Source organism: Trichechus manatus, unplaced genomic scaffold, assembly GCF_000243295.1.
Source record: "Trichechus manatus latirostris isolate Lorelei unplaced genomic scaffold, TriManLat1.0 scaffold00034, whole genome shotgun sequence".
Classification (NCBI taxonomy): domain Eukaryota; kingdom Metazoa; phylum Chordata; class Mammalia; order Sirenia; family Trichechidae; genus Trichechus; species Trichechus manatus.
Genome location: NW_004443970.1, coordinates 15,461,166 through 15,488,564, shown reverse-complemented (window position 1 = coordinate 15,488,564; position 27,399 = coordinate 15,461,166). Strand labels below are relative to the sequence as shown.

Below are 27,399 nucleotides of genomic sequence, written 5' to 3'. Positions count from 1 at the left end.
AGAAACAAGGAAACACTCTTTTGAAGAGTTAAAAATATCTAGAACTGCCCTAAAATAAAGGAAACCTCCTGGTACAATGTGCGTTGCTAGGGATTTTTTCCTTCTTTCCTTCCTAAGAGAGTAAAATCACACAGACACATTCAAGCCCTTTGAGTTTTGTGAGCATGTTGTATACTCAAGGCGTCACGGAGCATGTTGTTACTAAGTGTGTAAGAATAAAGAAAGGGTTAAGCGGAAGGGGGTGGCTTAGAGTAGGGAATACCAGCGAGAAGGTTGAAAACACCGTTTGCCAACTTGCAAAAACTCTGAACTTTTAAGCTCCTAAAAATACACACGTGTGTCTGTGAGCGTAGGCAGATCTATTTAGGCATGTTTTTTTTTTAAATAAAAATCTCCCTGCTTCTCTCTTTCGCTGCGTTGCAAACACTGAGCAGCCCCCTTAGGATCCTGTGGCAAAAGCTGCAGCAGAGACACTGGCAGCACTATTTATGAGTCGCGTTCAAAGTAGCCCTCTCCCCCCATTCCCCGGTTGCTAATGACCATCTCCGAGCGGGGACCGCTTCTGGGCCCGGGGGCCCGGGAGCCTCCTTCCTCTGGCAACTTCGCCGGGCGTGGGAGCTAGAGCGCGAGCCAGCCGAGGCGCGTTCCCGCGCGCTGCCCGCCACCGCCAGGCGCTGGCAGCCGCGGCCTCACCTCTCCCTTGCGAGGTGCGGGCTCCCCGCGCGCAGCCAGTGGGCGGTACCGGGCGCACGGGGCGGGGCGGAGGGGGTGGAGGCTCAGGCGGGTATATAAGGGCCGCGCCGGTTTAACTTCTGACTTGGGGATATTTATTTGGGAAGTACCCGGACGGCGGAGGCTGGCGGCGACCGTGGCTGCCGCAGACCGTGGTTAAAAAAGGCGGCGGCGGCGGCGAGTGATGGGAGCGCCGAGGCTCCCGGGCGCGGGCGGGAGCTGCCGAGCTTGCCGGGCCCGGCGGGCGTGCTGAGCAGAAAGGGGGGCGACCGGTGCCCGCGGCGAGCTCCGGAGGCGCGGGCCGGGTTTTTGTTCGGCTGAGCGCGGCGCCAGGCAGCCTAAGTGGACAACTCCAGCTGCAACAACAACCCACCTTCCCGCAGTCGAGCGAGACTTGGGCTGCTGGGTCCGTCCTATTGTTTGGACAGTTGCCGGGGACTCCGGAGCCCGCAGAGCCCGAGTCCCCGTTCTCTGTCGCCGCCTACCCTCTCCCCCAAACCCCTCCGCCGACAAGGAGGCGAAGAAACCGTCTGGGAGAGGGGAAAGGACTGGAAGGAGTCGGGCGGCTCGGGATTGCGGCCGCTGAGTCAGGTGCACCGCCAGGAGCGGGGCGGCGTCGCGACGTCTGTGGAGCCCGTCCGCCTTAGGGCACGGGATCCAAAGCCTGGGAAAAGTTCCTGCACTTTTGAGGAGGAGGACCCACTTGTGGGCGGCTGCCGAGGGGCTGCGCCCGCCCAGGAGGCCTGCTCTTGTTTCTTCCACCTTTGCCATCAGGTGTCTGCCGCGGAGCTGCGGCGTATCCGGGAGACCAGAGTGGCTGACACACGCGCGCACACACGACTGCCATTCAGCTGGCGCCTGGGCTCAGTCCTGGAGTAGCGGATCCCAGCGGTCTGCCTGCCACCTCGCCTTCCTCCAGGACACCCCGGCAAGACCTGGCGCGCTAACATTCTCACCTTGGCCTTTCCACTCTTATCGGTCTGCCTGTCTACAAATCTTGAGCCAACCGGTCTCCACTCATCCTCGCAGAAGCTCGCGTCCTCAACTTGGCCTCTTGGATTTTCTCTGCTGGGGTCGTGACTAGTGGATATTCCTGCCGGCTGCGGCGGCCCGACTGCCCTTTTGTCTTTTCTGCTTAACCTCGGGGCAGGCCCTGGTGCGGAGTGTCGCCTAGGACGCCTGGCGGGAGGCGGGATTGCCGAACCACCTTTGAGCAAAGTGCATGTGTGTTTGCAAACCGCTCTCGGCTCTTGGGTGCCGGCAAGGACCGGTCGGGGCTGCAGCGAACCAGGGAAAAAGCGCGTGAGCTGCGCCTGGCACTCCGCAGCGCCGCCCCGCGCCGCCGGCGCTGCCCGCTTGCCCCGTGCGCCCCCGCGCGCCATGCTCAGTCCCCGGGCACGCTCTGCCCCCTGCCCGTTGGGCTCCTGCGCCTTCTAGCTTTGGGGAGCCCACTTCAGTTGGGGCCACCATTCCTATTGAGACCCCTCTACTGCCTTGCACCCTCCCCTCTGGAATCAGATTTGTATAGGGAGTGCGCGGGATCATAGTACCTAACCCCTCACGTCTCTGCGCAACCGGCCCCTGCATCTTCGTGGCCATTGGGAGCCCCAGCTCTTTTACCGCCAGGTCGATCCTTAGAAGCCAGACGACGCCTGATCCTCTCTCTGCTCTCGGCGTCTCCTTGCAGCGTTGGACCGGACGATTATCTTCAGGACCAAAAGTTGTCCAAGGAGCGGCTTACCCTGCTGGAGAAGATTGGAGAGAGAGGAGGAGGGCGTGTGTTTGCGGTCGCTCTGCTACCTTGAATATTATTACTGTTACTTCCTCATTATTTTTGCACATTTTCATTGGTCATTCTGGACTGCTAGCCCCACGCCGGGCCACGGGGCCTCGAGCACTGCGGGCTTCCTCGGAGCAGCTACCTAAAGAGAAACCCCAGGCGCCGACGATCAAGGAGGCGGCGGGGGAAAATGTGTGGCGTTGGCTGGCAGACACTGTCCCTGTCGCTGGGGTTAGTGCTGGCGGTCCTGAACGAGGTGGCGCCACAGGCGTGCCCGGCGCAGTGCTCCTGCTCAGGCAGCACCGTGGACTGTCACGGGCTGGCGTTGCGCAGCGTGCCCAGGAATATTCCCCGCAACACAGAGAGGCTGTGAGTATGGGCTCTTCCCGTCCTTTTCCCCACATCCCCCCTCCCCCCGCCAACAGAGTCGCATACCCCTGCCTCGCAACTGGAGGGACCAAGTGGCGCAAGGACCTGTGCGTGAGGCAGTCTTGCTGCCCGCTCATCCTGGGGTTGGGCTCTCCAGGAGGGCGAAGGATGAGGGTGCGCACTACTTAGGGAGGGGCACTGCTCTGGGAGGTGCGGACCCTTTGGCAACTGCGCTGGGCACTCGGTCCGTTTTCGAGTCCTACCACGCACGGTCGATTTCCCTCGGGTCGGGAAGCTGGGGAGGTGGGGGACAAGTGCTTACGGGTGCCTGGGGCGAAGGAGACGCGACTTTGTTCCCCTGACTCTGCAAACGAAGTCACCTTGCAGTTGTGGACACTCGGATCGGTTTCGGGGCTAAGTCCCATCGCTTGTGGTGGAGGACTGGCGCAGGGACTCAAGAGAGAAACAAACCTCTGCTTCCCGGCTTTGTGTCGCTGTCTCTTGGGCGGAGGGTGTGGAGAAGGGGCCATGGGGCGGCCGGGTCCGCCGGGGGGCGCTTCGCACAGGCCATGGAGAGAAGGTCGTCCCCGGACGGCGGCAGCTCGCGCGGTGGCCGCCGGCCCCCCCCCCCGCCACCTCCCCGGGGAGGAGGCGGCAGTGGCCCCACGAGATCTGCCAGAGCGGGCACCTGCAGAGGAGGACCACGTTCCCTCGTCCAGGCGAAGTTGGAGCTGGTTCTCCAACGGGCACCAGCCTAGTGGGGGCTGCCTGCTTCAGGAACCCCGCTGCAATCGGCTGCCCCCTCCAGCCCTTCCTTCTGAGCCTCGATGTCCCTGTCCACCTTTCTGGCAGTTTCTGCGCCGCTTCACGTGGCAGCAGCTCCCTTTCCTTCTCCTCTCCACGCTTTGCTGCCCGCAGACATTCCCGCCTCCCTGCTTCTGCAAGCTCTAATGAAGAAGTAAATGCAGCCTGGGTGGTGACGGTCCACGCGCTCCTTGTGGGAGATTTTCGAGTTCAGGGAAGTGGAGCATGGAGGCCATTCTCTTTGTGAACACCGAGGCTGCCGCCTCGCGCCGCCCGAGCGCCCTCGGCTCGCGCAATTGCGCGTGGGCCTGGTGGGCGCAGGGCGAGGCCGACGCGGGCCTGCGCGCACGGGCTCAGTTGCCAGGGGTCTTCGCCCCGGGTCGGGGGCAGCGGGGAAGACCCACTTTGACCCCCAGGTCTCCACCTGCGCAGCCCATAGTGCTTTCAGTTGCTCTCCTTATCCAACCCATTCCCTCGCCCTCAGCAAACCTTTAAAGGTTGAGCTCTTTCTTTTCAAATAGTAACCTCTGGCCCCCCAGGCGCGCTGCCCCCCTTTTCCTCCCTCCTTCTCAGACCCGCAGTGCAGAATAAGTTGGGGCTCTGCCCAGGGTGTCTTGTCAAAATGTGATCCACCACATTTGGCTGGAGGAAATTGATGTTATATCAAATAGCCGATAAGACTCAACCATTCTCAGGAACAACTTGATGGTACTTTGCTCAGTTTGGAAAAGCGGGTCTGAGAGAAAGGCAGAGAAGCAGTGCAGAATTCTTTTTTCGCACTTGTCATTTCATGCTGTTCAGAACAGTTTAAGCACTAACACGTCTTACTCAACAAAAAGGACTGAACTCAGGAAAAATCATTTGCGTTTCAGGAAGATTCCTAGGAAGGATGTATAAAGAGTTTCAAAAATAGTTTATTCATTGCTGTTGTAAAATTCAACCATTGAAAAAGTAAACACTTTAAATACAGATTTCAAACATGCTGTTTTAAAGTCGAAGGTAAAAGACGGTAAACTAGAGCCTCCAGCTATGAAGGAGAGCACTGAAACAGCAGCAAAACCTGGTTTTGCTTCAAATGATTGGAACCAGGGGAAGTTTAGATCTTGACCTAATATGCCAGAAAGGGGGCTGTGGCTCCAAAAGTAAAAGCGGTGCTGAAATCTTTGCAAAAATGTCGAGGCCTGAATACTATTTCCATTCTTGCTCTGGCTCGTAGTTTTCACGTGACAGTCACGGCGGGGTTCCCTGAGCTGCAAATGAGTTTAGTTTTCATACAAACATAGAATTGTTGGAAGGTAGATGCTATAAATGCAAGTCTTTGAAGTGCAGTTCTTTTAATGGCATGCTAATTTTTTTCTTTGCCTTAGGAAGTGTCGTTACTGTAATACCTAAGAAGAGTTTTGTTTTGTTTTTTTTTAATTTGTTCTTGCATAGTCCAGTATTAGAAAATTATTATTTTGACTTCCTGAAGGAAACTTCTGGGAAACATGCCTAGCAAAAATAATAAAATAACAGTGCTTCTTTTTCAGAACACCTGTGAAAGTAATACACACCCTTATAAAAGCAAAAATTGAAAGTGCTTTCATATACACACAGGTAAACAACAAAAGAGAACTTAGGGTGATAATATAATCACTTCATTTTCTTGTCACATGCCAGCAAGAATGACCTTTGTAAACCTAAGAATTATTATTTTTTGATTTCTTTCCAAGGCCACTCCCTTCTTTCTCCCATTTATTTTGTAAACTACTTTAGTAACTAGGATTAATTTGCACTCTTGAATCTTACTTTGTTTAACCTCAAATTAATAGAAATAAAATTGAGCTTTCATTTTCTTACTTGTTTTTGCAGGGATTTGAATGGAAATAACATCACAAGGATTACTAAAACAGATTTTGCTGGTCTTAGACATCTAAGAGTTCTGTAAGTGTGATTTTCTGTGTTTTTGGAGAATTTTTGTTTGGTTTTTAAGATTGTTTTGAAATAGTTTTTGTCTCAGTTTCTACAACTCTCAATGACAAACACAAAAGTTGAAAATATCTTGGTTTCTTTTCCTTTTTGTTTAATACTGTGCTAGAAATTTCAATACAAAGTTAGGCTTTTATATTAAGGTTGGATGTATGCCATAGAAACAATATTATAGAAATGATCTCAAATGTTTGTTATACTATATCCTAAGTACCTAATGCATATAAAAATGTAGAATAACTGCTTTCATAATATGAATAAGTAATGTGAGACACTTGATACACTTTTAGGGTTTTAGAGTAACTAGAAAAAATTCAAGTGGGTCTGTATTTTATTATTACTAACATAATAAATGTTCAGGCTTTTCTGGAGAAAACAATGAGATGTAATTTCTAACTTTAAACTTGAACAGTTCAGCTCATTAGCAGAGTTTTTGTGAAAAAATATTTACCTATGAAAATACATTGGTCCTATTTTAAAGTTTTTTTTTTTTTTTAATTTGTAGCTTTTCTGAAATTGTTGCAGTATGATTACTTCTCTAATTGGTGGGTTAAATTAGTGAGTTAACCATCATTTGAGATTCAGTGTTATGTGAAATTGGTTTTATCCGCAGGGTTGTCAATATTTACATCACAGTGGTTATATACTTCAGACCATGGTGTGTTCAGGGTTCATGTTTTAAGAAACACATATTGGCCATTGTAAATTCTTCCAATTGCTAATGAATATGCATAAAGTCAGAGTAGAAATATGTGGGTGATGAATTACTGTATATTGATTCTTTTAGTTAAAAACTCAGTTAAAAATCAGGTTACTGTGAAACAGCTCTGAAAGCTGCAGTTTCGCTGTTACTTTTCAGGATGGGCTGTCGTTTTAAGTTCAGAGTTTGGACTAGTAAAGTTCCTGAGAAACTACATTAGCATTTTGCATGAAGGTTTTGTGACGTGTATGCTAATTATTTTCCCTCCCTGAGTTCTCTGCAGTGTATCAACATTAAATTGGATATTGGATCGCAAACTAGAGCAATATTTCAACTTCATAAAGGGAGGGAGGCTACGTTTTCAGTTGCTAAATTGAAACTTATTAAAATGGTTCCTGGTGACGTGAAGTCTCATGTTATATTTTGCATTTCAGACAGCTTATGGAGAATAAGATTAGCACCATTGAAAGAGGAGCATTCCAGGATCTTAAAGAGCTGGAGAGACTGTAAGTATTTTCAGTTCCAAACTTACGACAACAACATAACTGTTCTTAAAAATACTTGAATTTCAAGGCACCGTGTCTTCAGTTTCATGTTTTAGCTTTTGCAAGTTTACAAAAGAAAGAAGATGAATAAGTAGTCTTCAGACAGAATGTACAAAAACCGCAGCTTCTGGATAAATGGTTCTAACTTGTATTAAAACTCAAAAATAGAGACTTACTTTCAGAGGTGTTTACTTCCTTAGTAACCACTGCATTGGTAGTTGTACGTGTTTTTCTTACTGTTCATCTAGTTTATTTAATTTGTTTATGTAGGAAGAAGGGTGATGATTTATTTGCATTATGGAAAAGATAAATTTTCCTAATAGTTATTTTAATTTTCATACTGTTGCTTTGTGTGTCCTTAGTGACATTTGAAGAAATGTTTTAAATTCTTACTGATAAATATTTGCTTTTTGATATTTAACACTTAAACAGTGAATGTTGTCAATAACCTCTATTCTCACTTTTATTTCATGATGTCACAGTGGCTTTTGAAATACCTCTGCTGGAAAAACAATTTAAAAAATAGAAATGGAAGTAAAAATTGTGTTCCAAAGTATGGTCATTTGACAGTGATTCTTTGTTTCTAAGAAGATCATATGTAGACTTCAGAGTTCACGGTATTATTTTTCAGACACAAAATCTAATAAAAATTGGTATACATTACTTAAGGAGCATTAGTACATTATGTAAAGAATAAAGAGATTTTTTAAACCTCTGTCTGAAATAGAATAAATTACAGGCTGTCTAATTTGAATTATGAATTCCTTGCTCTGATATATTTTGATTATTCAATTCTGGTAGGTTTGCATTTTAATGGCAAGTAAAAGCTTCATTAAAAATAGCAACACTTATTTTAATAAGTTTCCATATCTGCCTTAATAGTCACATTATGTAAAAATTAAAATTTTATTTTTAATAATAAAATATGTTCATTTTAGGCATGGGACATATTCAGATTCACTGAGCTCAAGGGCAAAAGTTAATTCTGTATTATTGCCTGTAAGTGGAAAAAAAAATCCTAAAATGTTTGTAAATACAGCGTATAGACTACATTTTTATCATGTCAAGTAAAGTAAACAGATAAATGTCTAATTTATTTTGCTATAAAACTTTCTCTGATAAATATAACTAGGGAATATACTTGTGTAATTCAAAATAAACTTAAGCATCGCTACTTGGAGCTAGTTTTGAGAGAAATAAAGATAAACATTTGGTTAACTTTATAATAAATATATTTATACATATGTAAACATACTAATGTTACATCGCTTAAAATATAAAAATACTCCAGAAGTATTCTTCTTTGGCCGCTTGCATAGGCTTTCCATGAATAGCTAAATCCTACTGAGTTCCTTGCGAAGGTATTTTAATCCATCCATTTAAAACAAAAAATGTCTGTATTATTTAAATGATTGGTCAGATGAATAGGTACTTTAAAATGATAATTTAAGCATTAAAAGTTTTTTTTCATAAATTTAGAAATCACGTGAGAATATGGATATTTTTATTTTTAAACAATTTCCAAATCATTGAATAAATATTGATGGCTTTTCATGCAATGTATATTTTGGTTATATTGTCATTTTAAATATTCTCAGAAACAGTAGGACAAAACAAAATCTCTCGTTACTTTTCAAGCCTCTTTTTAACAGTATCATTTGAACTTTATCTTGAATAAATTAACTTTTCCTAAAAATTATTAACCAGATGCCTTATGATTTGGAATTTGACTAGAGTTCTAAGTTCATACTATTTTTTGGTTTTTACTTGCCCTGAGAATGTCACTCCATCTCAGAACAATCTTCCAGTCTACTAAAAACACAGTCTGTTTCAGAGTGGGAGGAGGATTTGTAATTTTGAATGAAAACTAATATATATGCAGGACTTCTTTAAATCACCCCAGCTGTTGTCTGAGAGCAAATATTTCATATTTGTGAGGAAAAGCTGAGAAAATTCCTTTTGTTTACAACTGCCAAGTCCATCTGATGGAAGCACATTGTTATCTGACAGCCAATTCATCTCCTTGGGACTCTGGAATTTAAAACCATTTCTTAGGAAACTTGTGGATGTACTTACAAATATTTATTTTCTTTTTAAATATATTACATGGCGAGACAATTTTGCTTAATAATGCAAAGGTTGAAAATGCATTCAACTTGTTGTAAACAAACCATTTTAAATTTTATTCAGTATATTGTTTAAAACAAAAACAAAATCTAAAAAAAGAAAACTAACACAGCGAGTTCCATAATCAAGTTACTGTAGTGTGTTTTATACGTGTGTATTTTAGTTGGTGTCATTAACATCACAAAAATTGCTTTCTTTATTAAAAAACTTCAAGAGACCCTGTGAAAGATGGGAATTAATCAATGAATTAACTTTTAAGTAACATATATTATGTGAACTCATAACACTTCAGGTGTAAAATTTTCATTGGAACTCTAAATTATGATACAGTTTATAGATTCAGGTTTATGTTGTTAAAAGCCATTCATTTGGTCTTAAAACAATTTAATTTTCATTCCCAGTGTGAAAAGCAAATTAAAATAAAAACATTAGTTTTGTTTGTGCATAATGTATGTTTCTAAGTTATTTTCATTTTAATGTGATAAAATCAAAACAATCCCAGTGGCATTTTATGAAATATTTCCAAGTTGTCAGTTGTTTCTTCTCATTTCAGGTTCAGCGAGTTTTAAATTGATCTAGAGAAAGAAGACAAATCTGAAAATAGAATATCAAAGTCTATGCCTTTTAAGAAATTCAGTTTTTTAATCTGTGAGAAACAAAGAGTCATGAAAATTGAATTTATAGCATGAAATAAGAAAGTCATTGTTTGTAAGTCACAGCATTATAGTTAGAAAAAGAAAAGGTATTTTTCCATGTGAGAGAATGGATAAAATGCAAGTTTTTCAGTCAAAATGTTAAGAGGTAGATGGGTGTTAAAATAAATCAATCTTTCCGTTGTTCCTTCCTTCCTTCACTCCTTTCTTTGTTTCTTCCTTCCTCCCTCCCTCCTTACTTCCTCTCTCCCTGCTTCCTTCCTCCCTCCCTCCCTCCTTACTTCTTTCTTCCCTCCCTCTCTCCCTCCCTCCATCCCTTCCTTTCTCTCTCCTTTCCTCCCTCCCTCCTTACTTCCTTCCTCCCTTCCTCTCTCCCTCCCTTCCTTCCTCTCTTCTTCCCTTTCTTTCTCCCTCCAGTCCTTCATTCCTTCCTTTCTCCCTCCCTCCTTTTCTCTCTCCCTCCTTCCCTCCTTCTCTTCCCCTCCCTCTCTCCTGTCGAATAGAAAACATCAGATGATATGATCATCATCAGAATGCGCTTACGAATCATTGCAAAAGAAATCAGTTTTAATCACACCTACGCACTGTGAGCACACATTACTTCCTGTTTTGACAGTTTGCTACTATGTTCCCAGACCTAACATGTGCAGTGGCAGATTTCCTAGGATGCTGTATATTGCCGTCAGTACCTACTTATCTGGGATGGAAACAAAGCCTTGAGAATGTGCCACTTGGATATTGCATTGGCAGATCTTGTGTTGTTCAATCAGAATGTTCAACTGAAATCTAATGTAGTAAAGGGTCTAGTTAATTCAGTGGAATTTAATTAAGGAAAAACAAAGGGCACGTATGCTACAGTAAAGAAGCAGACCATTTGTGAAGTATACTTTTCACTTTAAAGGCTAACCTGTGTATGTCTGCAATAAAGTCTCCATGCAGAATTATTAATTCAAGATTTCCCGGCTGGTACATAATGTCCTAGAGGATTAAAAAGTCACTTCTTCTTCTTTTTTTTTTTTTTTAATTTAAAAAGAGAATCATTTTAGTTAAAATGAGGCCCAGAACTTCCGTGGGTGGGTAGGAGGTTCTGTTGTTCACTTACAGTTTATGGGATTAGGTGCAGTCATTAAGTTCTATTTTATGACCTTTTACTGGGACCCAGGCCACTTGAGGATTCCAGTAGTAAAAAAATCACCTTTTCCTTTTGAAAATTCCTTGATAACACAAATGCAATAGCCTGAGAAAGTTTTCAAGATGTTTCAGGATTGTCATTTTTAGGCAGTTTTGTTATTCACTGAGACTGTAAAATGAAATGCTTGTATTATTGGATTATGTTAACGAGAACCTACAGCATATCATGGAAAATTTTGGAGTTTAAACTTTAGCAATACAATCATGTTATACCCTTACAATTGTAGAAATTACAGAAGTGATAAAAACAGGTAATTGGACTGTTCACCTTTTGCCACCAACAATGTGTAAATGTGTGCTTTTAAGACACATACCATTTTAACTCCCCAAATTGTATCTATCCATTTGAAATTACGTTTTTTCCTGTTAGCTTTGTCATTTGATACTTCTTTTTTGTTTGAAAAGATGAGTTCTGAAAATATAATGAAGCCATGTAAGAAATCATGGAAAATAAAGCTGTTGCTTAGATATTTTAAAATTTTTACCGAGTTGTTATAAAGAAAATATAGTACTAATTTTAATTTACTGAAAAACCAAACCTGTTGCCGTTGAGTCGATTCTGACTCATAGAGACCCTATCAGACAGGGTAGAACTGCCCCATAGGGTTTCCAAGGAGTTGCTGGTGGATTCGAACTGCCAACCTTTTGGTTTAGCAGACTGAGCTCTTAACCACTGTGCCACCAGGGCCCAAGTTGTTGAGTTGATTCTGACTCATAGAGACACCATGTGATTCGGGATAGCACTGCCCTCCAGCAGGTTTTCTTGGCTGAGATCTTAAGGAAGCAGATCACCAGGCCTTTTTTCTGTGGTGCTGTTGGGTGAATTCTAACTGCCAGCCTTTCGGTTAGTAGTTGAGTGCTGAACCATTTGCACCACCCAGGAACCTAAATCCATATGCGTAGAGTCTCAATTTGTCTGAACACTACAACCTCATGAAAGGATATGTAAAGGGTACTTTATGTTTTAAGGTGGTGCTGAGTTACTTCTCCTTGCAAGCACACACCATTCATAAGTATGTGAAGACAGCATGAGGCTTAGCAACTCCTGTGCTCCAGGATTTTTGTTGTAGGTTTCTACCCGTGAGTTCAAGTAAAGAATATGTTGTAGAACAGGTCTGAAGGAAAGCACCACTTATTCCCTGTTCATCAAGGACATAGAGAATTTCTCTTCTGGCTAATCCCACTAGTTTATAGGCAACACATAACACATTCCTTTTCTTAAAGCAAGAGCATATTTACAGTGCTAATCTTGAAAAAGAATGTAAGTTCTGTCGCAAGAGAATTGCTCTCTGGCATCTTTATGCCCGAATTTAAAATCACTGCAATCATTTTCTTGGGGAATGCTCTTCAAAGAAGGTACCAAACTGTGTAACAAAGTCTGAGTATGTAGATCCCATGAGATAAAAATAGTATAAATTATCAGTGTATATCACTTAATCTCTGATATCCACTAAACGTCAATTATGTTCATTTATTTATAAATAATATTAAAGTATTTTATATTATGTTGAGCTTTATTTATTATATTTTTATCAGGTAAAGCTTTAATGCGTGTGCACTATTATTCCCTTTAGCAGAATACTGAATCCATGTGAGAGGGTTTCTCATGTGGCGCATTTTTATGGGCCTTGAAGTTGAATGGTGGGGAGGAGGCGTATTTGCTCTTTGTGGACCGTTTTATAAATTCTGAAGCAGCAAAGCTGTTTATTTTTCCCACATCTGTTTTGGGCTCATCCTTTGTGACGGTGTTTGCCGGATGCTGTCCTTTATGCCTCGCCTGAAATGAGTCATTCAGTTTGCACTGTTACAATGTATTTGTGCAAGCGGTGATTGTCAGATATTTTACATTTAATTCTGTCATTCATTCATTTTGGACACCTTTATCTTTGAATCATGCCTTTGGGACTGAATTTCACAACTCTAAGTGAAATGAGAACCTTTCTCTGTGCGGACCTCATATTTATTGCCTTCTCTTTTTTTCAAAGCAAATTATAACTGGCAGTCTGGAAGGAATCTTGGTGAAACAATTTCAGAATGAAAGCTTAGCGGCAGTAGGGCTGATCGGGCGTTATGAAAATAAGAGTAGTGCTTTAAGGGAACATTGCAGCAGATGATGCCATTGTGCTCTTTGCAGCATCCATCCGCTCTGGATGCAATTGAGGGTTCGAAAGCTGGCCATGTGCTGCCCTTGGAGGCATTGGCAGTGGAGCAGGCAATGGAGCAGCAGTTCGAATCCACCAACTGCTCATTGGAAAACCCTGGGGGCAGTTCTACTCTGTCCTATTTGGTCGTTACGAGTCAGAATTGACTCATTGGCAATGGGTTTGGTTTTTTGGTAAATTAAAGTTAGTACTATATTTTCTTTATATCAACTAGGTAAAAATTTTAAAATATCTAAGCAACAGCTTTATTTTCTCCTTGTAACTTGCTCAGCTGTTGCGTCGTGTCTCATGGAACATTGGCAGGTACTGTCTTAGTTTGTTAGTGCTGATGTCACAGAATTGCCATAAGTGGGTGGCTTTAAAGAACAGAAGTTTATTTCCTCACAGGTCAGGAGGCTAGAAGAACAAATTCAGAGTGTGGTTCTAAGGGGAACTTCTTTGTCTATATCAGCTTCTAGTAGCCTGCAATCCTTGGCATTTCTGGGCTTGTAGATTCATCTGCCTCCATCTTCATCAGATAGCATCTGTCGTCCCCTCTGTATGTGCTTCCTTATTTCTGTGTCTGTGCTGCTGCTTGTAACTCAGAAGTGTGAGGTTTAGGACACACCCTGCACTGATATCCATTGGTATCGAGTCGATTCCGACTGATAGTGAACCTATAGGACAGAGCAGAACTGCTCCATAGGGTTTCCAAGGAATGACTGGTGGATTCAAACGGCCAGCCTTTTGATTAGCAGCCTGAGCTCTTAACCACTGTGCCACCAGGGCTCTGCTACACTGATAGGGTATTATTAATATAACAGATCTTATTTCCAGAATAGGACTACATCTGTAGATATGGGAGTTAGGATTCCAGCACATATTTTGGGGTGACCCAATTCCATAAAAGATACTCATTGTTTGTATTGTTGATTATGCTTTCCAAACAGATACAAGCTTCCCTTCCCTTTTAAAAATCAGAAACATTAGTTAAGAGAGATATGAAAAAACCCTTGGTGTCAATTCTAGCTCTACCACTGAGAAACCTCAATCAAATTGCTTTGTCTTCCAAAACTTCAGTTTCCTCATCTTTAAAACAAGGATGATTATCATATCTCACAGGGTGATATATGAATTAAGAAATGTCCATAAAAAGTTTCACAAAATGCTCGGCACATATTTTAGCGTGTAGAGAAATGTTATTATTATGCATTTCAATGTCTGTCTCCTATTAAAAGCGTAGTTTAGGAATTATTTTTGTCTTATCTGAACTATTAAAATGTGCAAATAATAAATTTGACCTTTATGCATATATATTTCACTACTATTTTTGTTCTGATTTTTCTCTTACCATAGTACATAGTCAATGGAAGAAATGTGAAAAAAAAGTACAAAGTCTTCAAGTTTTATTTCATAATATTTTTAATAATCTTTCTGAATATATAGAGGAATAGCAAGACATTAGGGAAATGAAGGGGAAGCAACATTTTCATTAAGAATTTTGACCTTGGTGGCGCAGTGGTTAAGAGCTCAGCTGCTAACCAAAAGGTTGGCAGTTTGAATCCACCAGCCGCTCCTTAGAAACTCTGTGGGGCAGTTGTACTCTGTTGCTATGAGTCAGAATCGACTGGATGGCAGTGGGTTTGGTTTCTGGTTTTAGTAAGAAATAGAGATGGTAAAATTTTCATGGAAATCACTGCTGGTAATATATACTGTCTTGTATCCATCTAATTGTGTCACAAGGCAAATGTTAAAATATTTGCTTTGCAAATGTTACAGAACAAAAAATTTAAAAAGACAAGTGGAAATTTAACCTGAGAAAAGGTAAAAAGGCAGAATTAATTAGCTATATATACTCCTGGTAGTCTGCTTGTGAGAAGTAGGTTAGAAATTATAAATTTTTAAGGGTAATATTTACTGAATGCTTATTACAGACCTTATAATGAATTTATAATGACATGTAAGTATAAAGCATTCATTTTTCACTGGCCTTGGTAAAATTGTTTTCATTTTACATTTTGAATGGAGGTGAAGTTGCAAATATCAACTGAATCAAGGTAAAGGTTGAAAAAAGTGACTGTAACCTCTACTGGTGAACAGGAGGTGCAGGAGCAGCTGGCAGATAATGATTAAAAACAATGCTTGTCAATAATGCTAAGCCCATCCTTCAGACTGAGTCTTTATGAATCAACATTTCGGAAGCTGGTGTTTTTTGCAGTCACTGAAGATCAGTCACCTCTCTCAAGGTCAGACTTATTTCCAAAATAATCAACAAAGGAAAAAAAAAATTAAAAGAGATTCTTGTACGATGACGAGGCATTAAATCTTTAAATTTAATACTTTTTTTTTTTTAAACCAGAATTACTGTAAAGCCCATTAAGGTGCAAAACAGTCACTCAAAGAGCTAGAGAAGAAGTAACCATTTCTAATGCCACAGCAAGATTTCTTATCTGCTTGAAGAAACACAAAGGAAACAGTTAGGGATCCCTTCTCATTTCTTCACTAAGAAAAGGTGTGTAACCAACAGACAGTGTACACCTTTCTGAAACCATGAATTTTACCATCCAGAGAATTCTCAAGCAGTTCTGGGGTCTTGTGGGCAGATTCCATCCAGAGGGTTATGACACAAGAGCCAGATGCGGCTTTACATCTGTTACCACTCCTTGGGCACAATCGAATGTCTTTGCTCTGAACAATGGGCAGTTGACCCACCTGGTCTGTTTAATGGAGCTGATTCCTGTTGGCTCCTGTAAATCATCCTGTGTGATGCCCTAATGCTGTTTTCCTGTTCTGTGAGCATCAGATTTTAACTTCTTTAACTCATTTACATTGGAGCTTTTATGACATTGTCATCTTCAAGCAGCTAAGAAATTTTCCTGTGGCATTAGAAATTATGTTACTTTTTCTCTAGCTTTTTTTAGTGTTCTTTATGCATCTTAATGGTCTTTCAAGTAATTCTGGTTTTAAAAAATTGGTACTAAATTTAAGACTTTAATTTCTGGTCATTGTATACAACTTGTAAAATTTATCCTTTACGGATTATTTTGGGGAAAAAATTACTTTCTTCCCTCTTTTTAATGTTTGTATTTCCATTTAATCTTAGCACTAGTGGAAGAGAGAATAAAGGCACAGGAATTAAAAGTATATTGATACTCTTAAAAAAGTGTGGTTGTACTGTTTTTCTATGTTTCTACATCACTTATCAAGTTATCTGCCTTTTTCTCTGTGACAATGCCTCATCTTATGTTCAGAACAGAAATGTATCATGATTAGTTTAGACATAATAAGATCATTCCATAATGGCTTTTGTGAAATAATGATAAACTACTTTGAATTTAGAGAAAAATGTTTCATAAATATTTTCATTTTTCTGTCAATTTTAGGTATTTTAAACAAGCGTTTGAAACAGTGACCTGAAGTTAGAGCTAGTTTTTTTTTTTTTTTAAGAATAAAGTTTGGTGTTTTGATTTTAGATGGTTATTTCGTAGATATTTAAGAAATGAAGTATATAAAACTGTTTTTCCCAAGGAAAAGATGGGTGAAGAGGAGTGTTTCGGCCTTGTATTACTCTGAATTATTGTGGAGGGAGGACAATTAGACTGCGTCTCTCTGAGAGGGGTGGTTTTGAGGGTGTGTTCTGGAGCCACGTTGATTAAGTTCAAGTTCTAGCTCTACTGCCTACGAGCTTTGTGCCTCTTTCCAAAATGGCAACAAGAGTGTTGATTATTCAGTGTTGCTGTGAAGAATGAATAACCCGTGTAAACCTCTCAAAACAGTGCCTGGCACACAGTAAGCTCGGTACTTACTAGCTATTACTTGCAGAATGAATTAAGGATCACTTGGGCTATGAAAACCATTATATTAAAGAAGATACTGAGCACAATCTAAAATCTTTACTTTCTCTCAGTAATGGAAATTGTAGTAGTTGTAGGCCCATTGACAAGAAAGCTAGTAGAGGCTAACAATTATTTAACTCTCTAAACTTGTTTAAACGCATTGAGTTCCTTCCAGCTTCGGGTGGTGCTGAGAATGGGAGGAAGGGTTTCATAGAAAGAAAAAGGTAACTGCAGTCTAGGACACATGGAGTAGATTTGGTGGTGGGCTTTGGTTAGCTGGTTGTTAGCTGCCCTCAAGTCAGCTCCTGACCCATGGTGACCCCATGCACAAGGGGATGAAATGCTGCCTGACTTGGCCATTCCCGTGATTGTCTGTGGATAGAAATGTTGTGCTCCATAGGGTTTTCACTGGCAGATTTTTGAAAGACTGCCAGGCGTTAATCTGGAAGCCCTACAAAACCTGTCCAGCATCATAACCCATTGCTGTCCAGTCGATTCCGACTCATAGCAATTCTATAGGACAGAGTAGAACTGCCCCATAGGGTTTCCAGGGAGCGGCTGGTGGACTTGAATTGTGGATCTTTTGGTTAGCAGCTGAGCGCTTAACCACAGTGCCACCGAGGCTCAGGTCAGCATTATAGCAACATGCAGTCCACCATTAACAGACAGAGAGGGCCGTAAAACTTGGGGCAGATACCTCGGGGTGTGCCAGAAAAAAGTTTTTCGGTTCCATGGAGTAGATTTCAACTCCTAGCGACCTCATGTGATAGAGTGGAACTGCCTGCCCTGTAAGGATTTGAAGGCTGTAATCTTTCAGAAAAAAGTTGTTGCTGTTAGGTTCCATGGGGTTGTTTTTGACTGATAATGACCCCATGTGACAGAGTAGAACTGCCTGCCTTACAGGGTCTTGAAAGGTTGTAATCTTTATGGGAGCAGCTTTCCAGGTTTTTCTTCTGCAGAGCTGCTGAGTGGATTCGAACTGCCAGCCTTTTGGTTAGCAGCCAGATGCTTAACTGTTGTGCCACGAGGGCCAAATATAAAATGCATATGCTCGGGCCTTGCTGAATTACATCAAAATGCAGAGAGCGTTGTCTGTTCAGTCATTTATTCAGCATTTCCTAAGAATCTCCTAAATGTCAGGGAAGAAAGGGGGGAATACAAAGATATAGTCCTTGTATTTGAAAAGCCCACAGGCTACAATACAGTATGAGGGACTCTTTTATCAAGTACAGATGGGGTTGCCATGGGTTAAAGCTGACTTGACGGCAACTGGTTTTCATGAGGACACAGCTGAGTGAGGGACTAACTCTGTGTAGGGATATAAGGGGAAGTTTCACTGCGGAGGCAAGAAGTACCACTTGGGCAAGGGAAAACACTCCTCACTTTGAGTTGCCTTTACAAGTTCTAGGAACATGAAGGAGCTTGTGGTGGCCAGAGAATCATGGACACTGTTAATACACTAGTTTGGATTAGATTATGAAAAGCCATCTTTGCTGTCCTAGGAATCTGGACTGGCTCTTCGGCAGTGAGGTTCTTTCCAAAAGTGATGGCTTCCCTAGAACAGTTCTCATTACCACTATTGTGAATATTTGTAATCTGTTTTTTTGAGCAATATATATATATATATATATAAAACAAGGTCATAATTAAGCAAATATTCACAACAACTCTGTAGGGCAGTCCTACTCTGTTCTGTAGGGTCCCTATGAGTTGGAATCGACTCGACGGCAATGGGTTTGGTTTAGTTTTGGTAATTAAGCTAAATTTTTATTGAAATTGTATCATAGTAGACCCTGGAAGTACTCCTTCCTCAGAGTCATGACGAACAGAAAAAAAAAAAATACAAGTTGTTGACTTTGCTTTAAGTTTCGCCTTGTTATGTGCTTTGTTCATAAAAATCGGTTTAGTGTGAGTGGGCAAGTCCACCCTTTTACCACTAATTTATTTATTTGTCCCCTAATTCTATTAGCATATTTTTATTAGTATACATTTTATTAAGTGCTTAGGATATTTCTGTAGATGGCCAACTTCTTAATAATATGAATTTATCTAACGAGTAATGGTTACCATTATCACATCTAGGCATTTTAAAATCGGAAGACACCCTGAAGTTCAGTGGTCCAAATTCCCACCGAATGCACGATTCCCTTTTATTATATCCTTTGAAGGAAAAACAAAACAAAGCAAAAACCAAAAAGCAAATACATAGCCTCCGCTTGGCTATATGTGGGATAAGGAGTTGAGGATTTCCCTGGGAAAATCATCCTACTTCTTAATATCTCTAGTCCTTAGAAAGGCCTTCCTTTTAATCTACTTTCTCAGGAGTTACATTTGTTGATCCCATTTCTGCCCTCTGGAGATTAAATAAGTGTATTTCTTCTTGTAACTGATGACCCTTTAAATATGTCAAGACTGATATTCCTCCTTTTTTCCATCCCCTTAACAGTTACCGTTAAACTTCAGAAATTCTTCTAGTTTATTCGGTAGGACTTTAGTTTCTAGAGTTTGCTTACTCTACTCTGGAACTACAGCAGTCTGTATGTCATTTAAGTTTGCATATTCCATCAGCTTGTTATCATTTAATTTAAATTTTGGAAAATATTACTTATAATGCAATGTGAAATTGGACACATAAAACATATGAGATTTCGATGAGTACATCAGGGGTAGAATTTGCTGATAATTCAGTGGAGTGCGTGTTCCACAAGAGTTTAGTTACATGGCACCAGGGCTTACATTGAGTTAGATTTGCAATCCACTTCTTCTCTAAAACACTTTAAACATTCCAGTATCAAGGAAACATTTTAAACATTATTTAAACTTCTTTTTAATACTATTAATAGTTAATAGCTCTCAGCCTTTAATTCAGGAGCTGTGGAATGAGGTTTGAACTTTGTTGATTTTCAAACTTATGATTTTGCCTCTGGGGAGAAATCATGTCAAGCCTTTCTCACACTTGTGTTTTTTCTCCAACTAAATCGGAATTACCATCTCCCCACAATGCCTTGGAGGCATATGTAAGCCATTTGGGACCGTGCATGGATAATTTTAGGACCCCAGTTGCTCTGGTGTTTCTGCTGTATAGTGAACTCCTAACAGAGACGCTAAGATCTGAGTCATGGAATCCTTTATCTTTGTGTATATTCTGGTTGACTGATGTTGCACAGGTTTTGAGTTTAGAATTTGGGCTCCAGTAATCATCATCTGAGTAAGCATATGGAAAATTGCTTTTGAACGTCACGTAACAAAAGGTGTAACCATCTTTTGATTTGCACTGCTTGAATTCTCTTGAATGTCATTTCATTCTTTCCTAAAATACAGGATGAGGCATGACACTACACAGTCTTACTGTTGGGTATGAGCTTTGTAACCTAAGCCTTGTTTTTGTTTTTCTCAAAAGGCGTTTAAACAGAAATCACCTTCAGCTGTTTCCTGAGTTGCTGTTTCTTGGGACTTCTAAGCTCTACAGGCTGTAAGTAGACACAGATAGTTATTGTTGCTTTGGGTAATACCTTATGTTTTATTAAATGTATTTTGGATCTGTTTCCTTATGCTTTCCTGGAATCTATTCACTAATAGATTAATGGATAAAAAAATTGCTTTTTTTTTTATCCTGAGGAAATATATGATTGGTTTTGTAGGGGTTATAATTGCGTATTTTATTTGGTTAGCATTTAGTGGTTTATGTCTGTGTCACTGTAATTGTATCGTTATTATTGGTTCATGTGATGATGATGAGATTTACCTTCCTTCTTTGTGGAAAATTTCGATTAGGTTCTGAAGGGAAGAATGGCTACTGTGCTTCCTCTGAAGGGGAAGTTGACAGTATTTTTATGTAATGTCGGAGGTCTTTAATGTTAGCTTTTTTGATATTGTTTCTGTATTTGAGTTGTAGTGTTTATTAGTCTGGAAATACTATTAAATGGTATTTAAAGAGGGCTGTAAATTTCCTTCTCAGTGTTTTCTTTTCATGCAAGAATCCCAGACTGTGCAATATGAATGATTCTTAAGGCAAGGTTTTCATATCAGATAACGTCATAGGTTATTAAAGGAAGTTGTTCTTTGCAAGGAGCATGATTTGAGTATTAGGCAGAATTAGCTTTTCCTCCCTAGAATGCCTGTTCGATGACCTAATACATAGTAGGGAATACACGTTCTGAAAGGTTTTAAAATTAGATTTTCGGGTATATGAATGGTTTTGTACAGATGGGAGACAAGCTAAAACGTGTTGGAAAGAAGTAAATAACAATGGTTATTGATGTTTATGAATGTTGAGAAAAAACTATTGGGATGTAGAGAGAACATTTTTAGAGTGACCCCCACCTGGACAGTGGAGAAAGTCCCATGTGGTTGTGTTTGTAGGGAAGGTTAACATACTGCTTTTTCTGAACTTGACTTTGATGTCAAGGCTTTGTAGCCTACTAGTTCAATACTGCTGTTATCAAATCCAGACATAGGAAGACTTTACACCCTCCACCCCCTTATAGCCAACGTCTTCGTTAGGTCCTGACACCTGAACTTACTATAGAGAAAACTTTCTTGTTAGTCGAAGAGGACGCTGCTGCCAGCTGACGTGCCAGATCTTCTCTGGAGTCTGACTTTCCTAACATTGTTCCTCTAAGGATAGCCAAAGTCACCTAACAGTATTTCTTCTCTTTGTTTCTCCTGCTGGTAAATTGTCTTCACTTAAGTAAATTTAAAAAAAAAATCCAATAAAGAAAGCTTGAGACTGCCTTTTTAACAAGAATTCTCTAGGGAGTATTTTTACCAAGGAAATAGGATGTAAGTCCCTGTAAAGATTATATTGTGTACTGTATATAAATTGATACTTATTTAAATATTTTTACTCAGTTTCTTGGAAGGGCCACAGAGATAGTTTTAATAGTAGTTTACTTTCTGATTTCAGTTTTCGTGATTAAGGGGATTTTCAGAATGGACTTTAAGGCTCGTATTCGATGAGCGCTGTTAAGCTATTGCTTTGCTATTAGTGTGAATATATAAAAACAATGCACAGCAGTTTAGGAAATCCTCTGCCTTCTATGTATCTGAAAAATAGAATTTAAATTGAATGACTATTCTCTGAATTTGAAATTATTAAGCTGAAGAGGGAAATGTAGGAAGTAATTTCCACTGCGTCTATGAGAAAGAAGAATGTTTGATTTTTCATCTAGCAGTACTTGAATTAATTCTCCTAGGGGTTTTCAGGTGGTCTAATTCACTGCAGAATTCCCCCATTGGAAAATTATATTCTATTTGACATTTTGCCCTCTTCGACAATATCACGTAGTAGACAAAGGGATTTTTTTCTCTTAAACGTTTTGTTATGATTTTATAACCGTGAAGTTGCTGTATGAAAGGAGACTTGAAATCTTTAAGACAAAAATGAAAGACACGGAACCCGTAAGGCAAGACTTTTTAATTAATTAAAGGTATGCCATTACAAAAAGGGGAAAATGGATAGCTACAAAATGTTGTCAGCTTTATTATGTGCCTGCTTGGCTGAGAGGATTTCCTCTGGGGAGCAGTGGGAGATAAAGTTGTGTTTCTTAGGTGGAACTATTTACGAGAGGGACTTGAATACTCTGATAGCTGTGAAGTTGTTGCTTGGTGACTTAGTATTTAATATTGACAGTGGTTTCCCGTTAACTTGGAATTTGATACTGACAGACACTGGTTATGGCTAAAAACAAAGGGGTGTAATTTTTATCTGCATCCTCAAATCAAGCATCTTCTTTTGAGTTGAGGAACTATTGTCTCACCTGAATTATACTTAGCAGACTGTTAGCAGGATATTTCCCTGGAAGAGGATATGTTTATAAGTTAAAGTGACCACTTTTTATGATGGTGATTACTAATTAAATTAAGAGCCATCACTAAGAGTCTTTATTAAATGAATCAGCAAAAGCTTGTGAAGGTGATGGCCTGGCTAGTGTAATTTCTGAGAGTAAGGCTGCAGTTTCAAATTCTCTTTCTGTAAGGCAGGTCCCTAGTAGCACACCTGGAAAATAAAAAATGTTCTAGAAGATGAAAAACTGTGCACAAATCTTCACACATTAAAAGGACATTTTAAAAGATGTAAGTGACAAAATAATGGATATAGGGTTTTTGACAAATAAAGGGGAAAAATGTTGAGATAGGGGAAGTATTTGACTGCTTATTGCATATACACATTAAGAGATCTATAATTATATCTACTATTTAATGCAGTAGAGCTGTACATATCTAAAATTATGCAAGGAGCAAAAATTCTAGATTGTTTTCTTTTATAAATTTTGCGTAATGCCAATTAGTATCTCAACTTATTTCTTTATTGACACATGGTATGTTTTACCCTTATTTAATACTATTTTTTCCTGATATATCACCAATGAAAAAGTTTGCCAGTTAAATACATAGTTCATGCGCTGATGTTTGAATTTATCATTGATTGCTTAGATTAAAGCTAGTCTGATGTACTGGACATTAGGGAGATTTTCTTTGAGTTTTTATAATGAATAATCACCATTTGACTCTTGGCTGAAAAAGAGATGCCAGGTGAAGAAACACACATGCTTTTTTGCAGACTCTAAATGCAATATAAAAGAAAAGGAGGGTACACTGTATATGAATTATGATTTGACACGGTTGGTTGCCGTTAGCGGCCAAATATGCTTTTCCTTTGCTGTCTGATCCAATTTCTCTTTGGACGGGTTGAGAGAGCACTCCATGTTCAGGTCAAGATGTTTGCTCAGAAATAGTAGTACAGTTGCAGCTGTGTTTGTTGGAGCTGGAGACTAGTTTAAATAGCATTACCATTTATCCAGTCCATTAACAGAATTCTGTAAAATAATACCAACTCTGCATAAACTACAGGACAGTGTAATAAAATTACAAGCACTTGTTGACAGATGGAAAGTGTAAGTAAAGGGATGTGATAGGTTGGAGTTTAAAAGAGACAGCACAACATTTTCTTAACTTATACAGAGCTTCTATCCTCCCCTTTACTCCTCCTCCAAAACTCAAGTTGTTTTTCTTATGCAGCAAGCAGTGGTGAGGAGCCCTGGTGGCACAGTGGTTAAGAGCTATGGCTGTTAATCAAAAGGTCAGCAGTTTGAATCCACCCAGCTGCTCCTTGGAAACCCTGTGGGGCAGTTCTACCCCGTCCTATAGGGTCTCTGTGAGTTAGAATCGTCTCAACGGCAGCAGGTTTGTTTTTTAAGAGTGGAGACAGTGATTTTCAGAGCAAGCTGGAGCTAATTAATTTTAAAAGAGATTGCAATTCATTTGAAACAATTATGATTGATATTTATGAATATTGATATTAATGGGTAGCATATGCAAATCTTTCTGATAAATGTATTCTTAAAGCTGATTTACCATCGAGTGATTTACACTTTGCTACTTGAGTTTGCAACTACTAATCTGGGCTTGTTAGAGAGGAATTTCATTGGTAGTACTGCGGTTAGGCATTTTGTTATAAATATTTGTTTTGTGGTTTTCAGTTTATTTTTTGAGTATTATTATATTTAACCAGACTTCTGACATGAGCTTAAGTATCCCAGACACTTTGCAGAAAGTTATTTTTCTCTTATATCGACCACAATAAAACAAAGAAGCAAATAAAAGCTATGTATGTTCTAGTGACTGATTTTCCTTATTTTTTTGAATAAAAACTTTTTATTTTTCTTTCAAAAGTGGCATTTATTATTCCACAGAGAGCTTTAGAGCCACTAAACTATCTAACATTATAAATAGTACTTTTAAAGCCAATAACTTTGATGGGCCAGTGACTACTTATCTGAGACAGATTTTTACCTTCTAATTTGATTGATCAGGCCACAATTCTTTTGCTGTCAGATTCTCAAAATTATTTTTTGATAGCCATAATAATTTAGATTTCTTTTTAGAGGAAAACTTTTTTTTTATTTTATTAAGGTAAAAACTTAACTTGCTAAGCCTAACTAATATATAATTAAGCTGTTTTTATTTTTTTCCCCTTCCCTCATAGAAGGAAACTTGGTTTTCTTTTTATTATGATTATAAGAGCAACATATGGTCATTGTGAAAAGGATAAGACAATTTAGAAAAATAGAAGGAAGTAGAAAATATTCATTGTGTCACTACTCCGACATAGGCCTGTTATCCTTGTCAAATTTGTATTATCTTAGTTTTCTTTTTCTATGATTACATATCTAAATGTTGGTATACGTGTATCACAAAAACATTTTTTTTTTAATACACCCCCAGGGTCTAGAATAAGGCTTGACCTTTAGAAAGCGCTCAGTAAGTATTTGATGTATTGAATTAAATCTCCGTCGGGTTCAGGGTTTGTAACTTGAATGAGCAAATAGTAACTCTGGGAAGGCATTATGAATAATGGAGAACCAAATTAAATTTAAAGGATAACCCGGCTAATTAAATATTTGTTCCCAGTAGGTTTTCTAAACGTTGAAGGGTTCAGTAGACACAGCATGATCATATTGATTTATTTTTCACCTAAGCAAAATACACCTTAATTTAATATAATACTGTACATCTGTAAAACTAACCCTCCCCCCCAGAACAGTTCTCTGATGTCAACTTAGTCTCGTAGAATTCTTACAGACAAGAATAAAAGCAGAGTACGGCAGTGGAGCCGTGTCAGAATTCCTCTTGAATTAATTTCTGCCAGCTCTGATTAAAGTGCAGGCAACTAGAGGTGTCAGATGCCTTAGTTTCCCGCTTCATTTTACTCTTGGCCTGTTTGGCCCCTGCCACAATAAATCCGACGGCGGTTGTGCAGGAATTGCAGGTTACAGTTGCTAGGGTGACCGTTGTCCAGCCAAATCGGCATCACCCATCTAGTGAGCTGCCATGATAGCTGCCGCTGATTCCCATTGGGAGCCTGCTGCAGAGCTTCATGTATGAAGATGAAGTTCTTCAGAAGCGTGTCCTGTTCGTGTTATAATTTGATGAAAGGATATACTGTCTGCACTGTTAATACTGATACTTTGCTAAGGGGGGATTCAATTGTTTTCAGAGATTGCCTCTTTATCTCTGAAAAGAAAGAACCAATAAGAGAGATAAAACTTAGAAAAGTGCTAACTTTCAGTGATTAAAACATCAAGTCCTTTATTACTCGGTTTTCATTTTATTATTACTGGGTTCTAGAGACTCTGTTTTTGCCACTTAAAAAATAAAAAGGAGGTAAAGGAGGAGTATTTAATTAAAAAGATTACCTTTATATAAGCAAAGGTTTGTTTTCAAGTGCGTAGACAAAAAAATTGATATTTGGGTATCTGAATACACTTCAGAGTAGCTATTACCACTTGCCATGAAACAAAAGTGCAAGCCATTGAAGGGGACCTAGTTTTGATTTTTGTTTTTTAAATTAACATACCCTCCTGTGTTTTAGAGGTTTTAAATCAAATGCAGATTAAGATTGTATTTGTGATTTTGCCAGGCCTGGTGTTGATAGTTTTCACTTCAAAGAGATCACTAATAGAAGACTTGTTGCTGGACAAAGCCAGAAATTGGCAGGTTTTAGCCGTTACCAACAAGCAGGCAGGCTCTCTGAGTGTGAAATCCACAGCATTGTTTGTTGCATAGGATAAGAAAGTGCAAGAAGATCTTTTGCATTCAACAGTACTTATTTAAATACTTGCTTTCTCAAATGCAAATGTTTGTTTCCCCACCAAGTTCTCACAGTATACCAACTCGGAGAATATTGTGATAGATGCTGGGAATAGAAGATAGTGTAATAGGTGGACCCTGGTATTAGTGGATCTTGGCCACTGCAAATGAATACCTCACTTGTAGTACATAAATTAAAACCTATTGAGTTTATCAACGTCCAAGGAAGCAGCAGTCGGGAAATCAAAAGACGTATTGCATTGGGAAAATCTGCTGCAAAACACCTCTTCGAAGTGTTCAGAAGCAAAGATGTCACCTTGGGGACTGAGGAGTGCCTGACCTAAGCTATGGTATTTTTATTCACTTCATGCATGCAAAAGTTGGACAGTGAGTTTGGGAGACCGAAGAAGAATTGATGTCTTTAAGTTATGGTGTTGGTAAAGAGTATTGAATATACCACAGACTGCTAGAAGAATGAGCAAATCTATCTTGGAAGAAGTACAGCCAGAATGCTCCTTAGCAGCAAGGATGGCAAGACTTCCTCTCATGTACTTTGGACGTGTTATCAGGAGGGACCAATCCCTGGAGAAAGATATCATGGTTGGTAAAGTAGAGGATTAGTGAAAAAGAGGAAGACCCTCAGCGAGATGGATTGACACAGTGGCTGCAACATTGATCTCAAACATAGCAACAATTGTGAGGATGTTGCAGGACTGGGCAGTGTTTCGTTCTGTTGTATGTAGGGTCGCTCTGAGTCTGAACCAGCTCGACAGCACTTAACGACAGCAGGAAAAACATTCAGTTTATTAAGAATGATTGTGTTTTCTAACACATAATTGAAAACAGATGGTTTTCATGTCAAAAAGATAGTGTTGTATACACATCATAAGGGAATATTATAAAATTTACCTGTATAATCATAAAATTGCCACTGCGATCTCAAGATTATAATTCTGGAAATG

At 39.9% G+C, this 27,399-nt stretch overlaps 1 protein-coding gene across 4 annotated transcripts in view; it reads left to right on the top strand.

Moving 5' to 3' along the window:
• The first annotated feature begins 815 nt into the window (after positions 1–815).
• SLIT2 (slit guidance ligand 2) overlaps positions 816–27,399 on the top strand; it is a 431,007-nt gene continuing 404,423 nt past the window's right edge. For 3 of the 4 annotated variants that reach the window (XM_004375152.3, XM_004375150.3, XM_004375151.3), the window contains exons 1-4: positions 816–2,881; positions 5,537–5,608; positions 6,788–6,859; positions 20,247–20,318. In XM_004375152.3, the coding sequence (XP_004375209.1) occupies positions 2,703–2,881; positions 5,537–5,608; positions 6,788–6,859; positions 20,247–20,318 (395 nt within the window). In that variant the 5' untranslated portion in view covers positions 816–2,702. The remainder of the gene's footprint in view (positions 2,882–5,536; positions 5,609–6,787; positions 6,860–20,246; positions 20,319–27,399) is intronic. The other variant, XM_004375149.2, reaches the window with a different exon arrangement.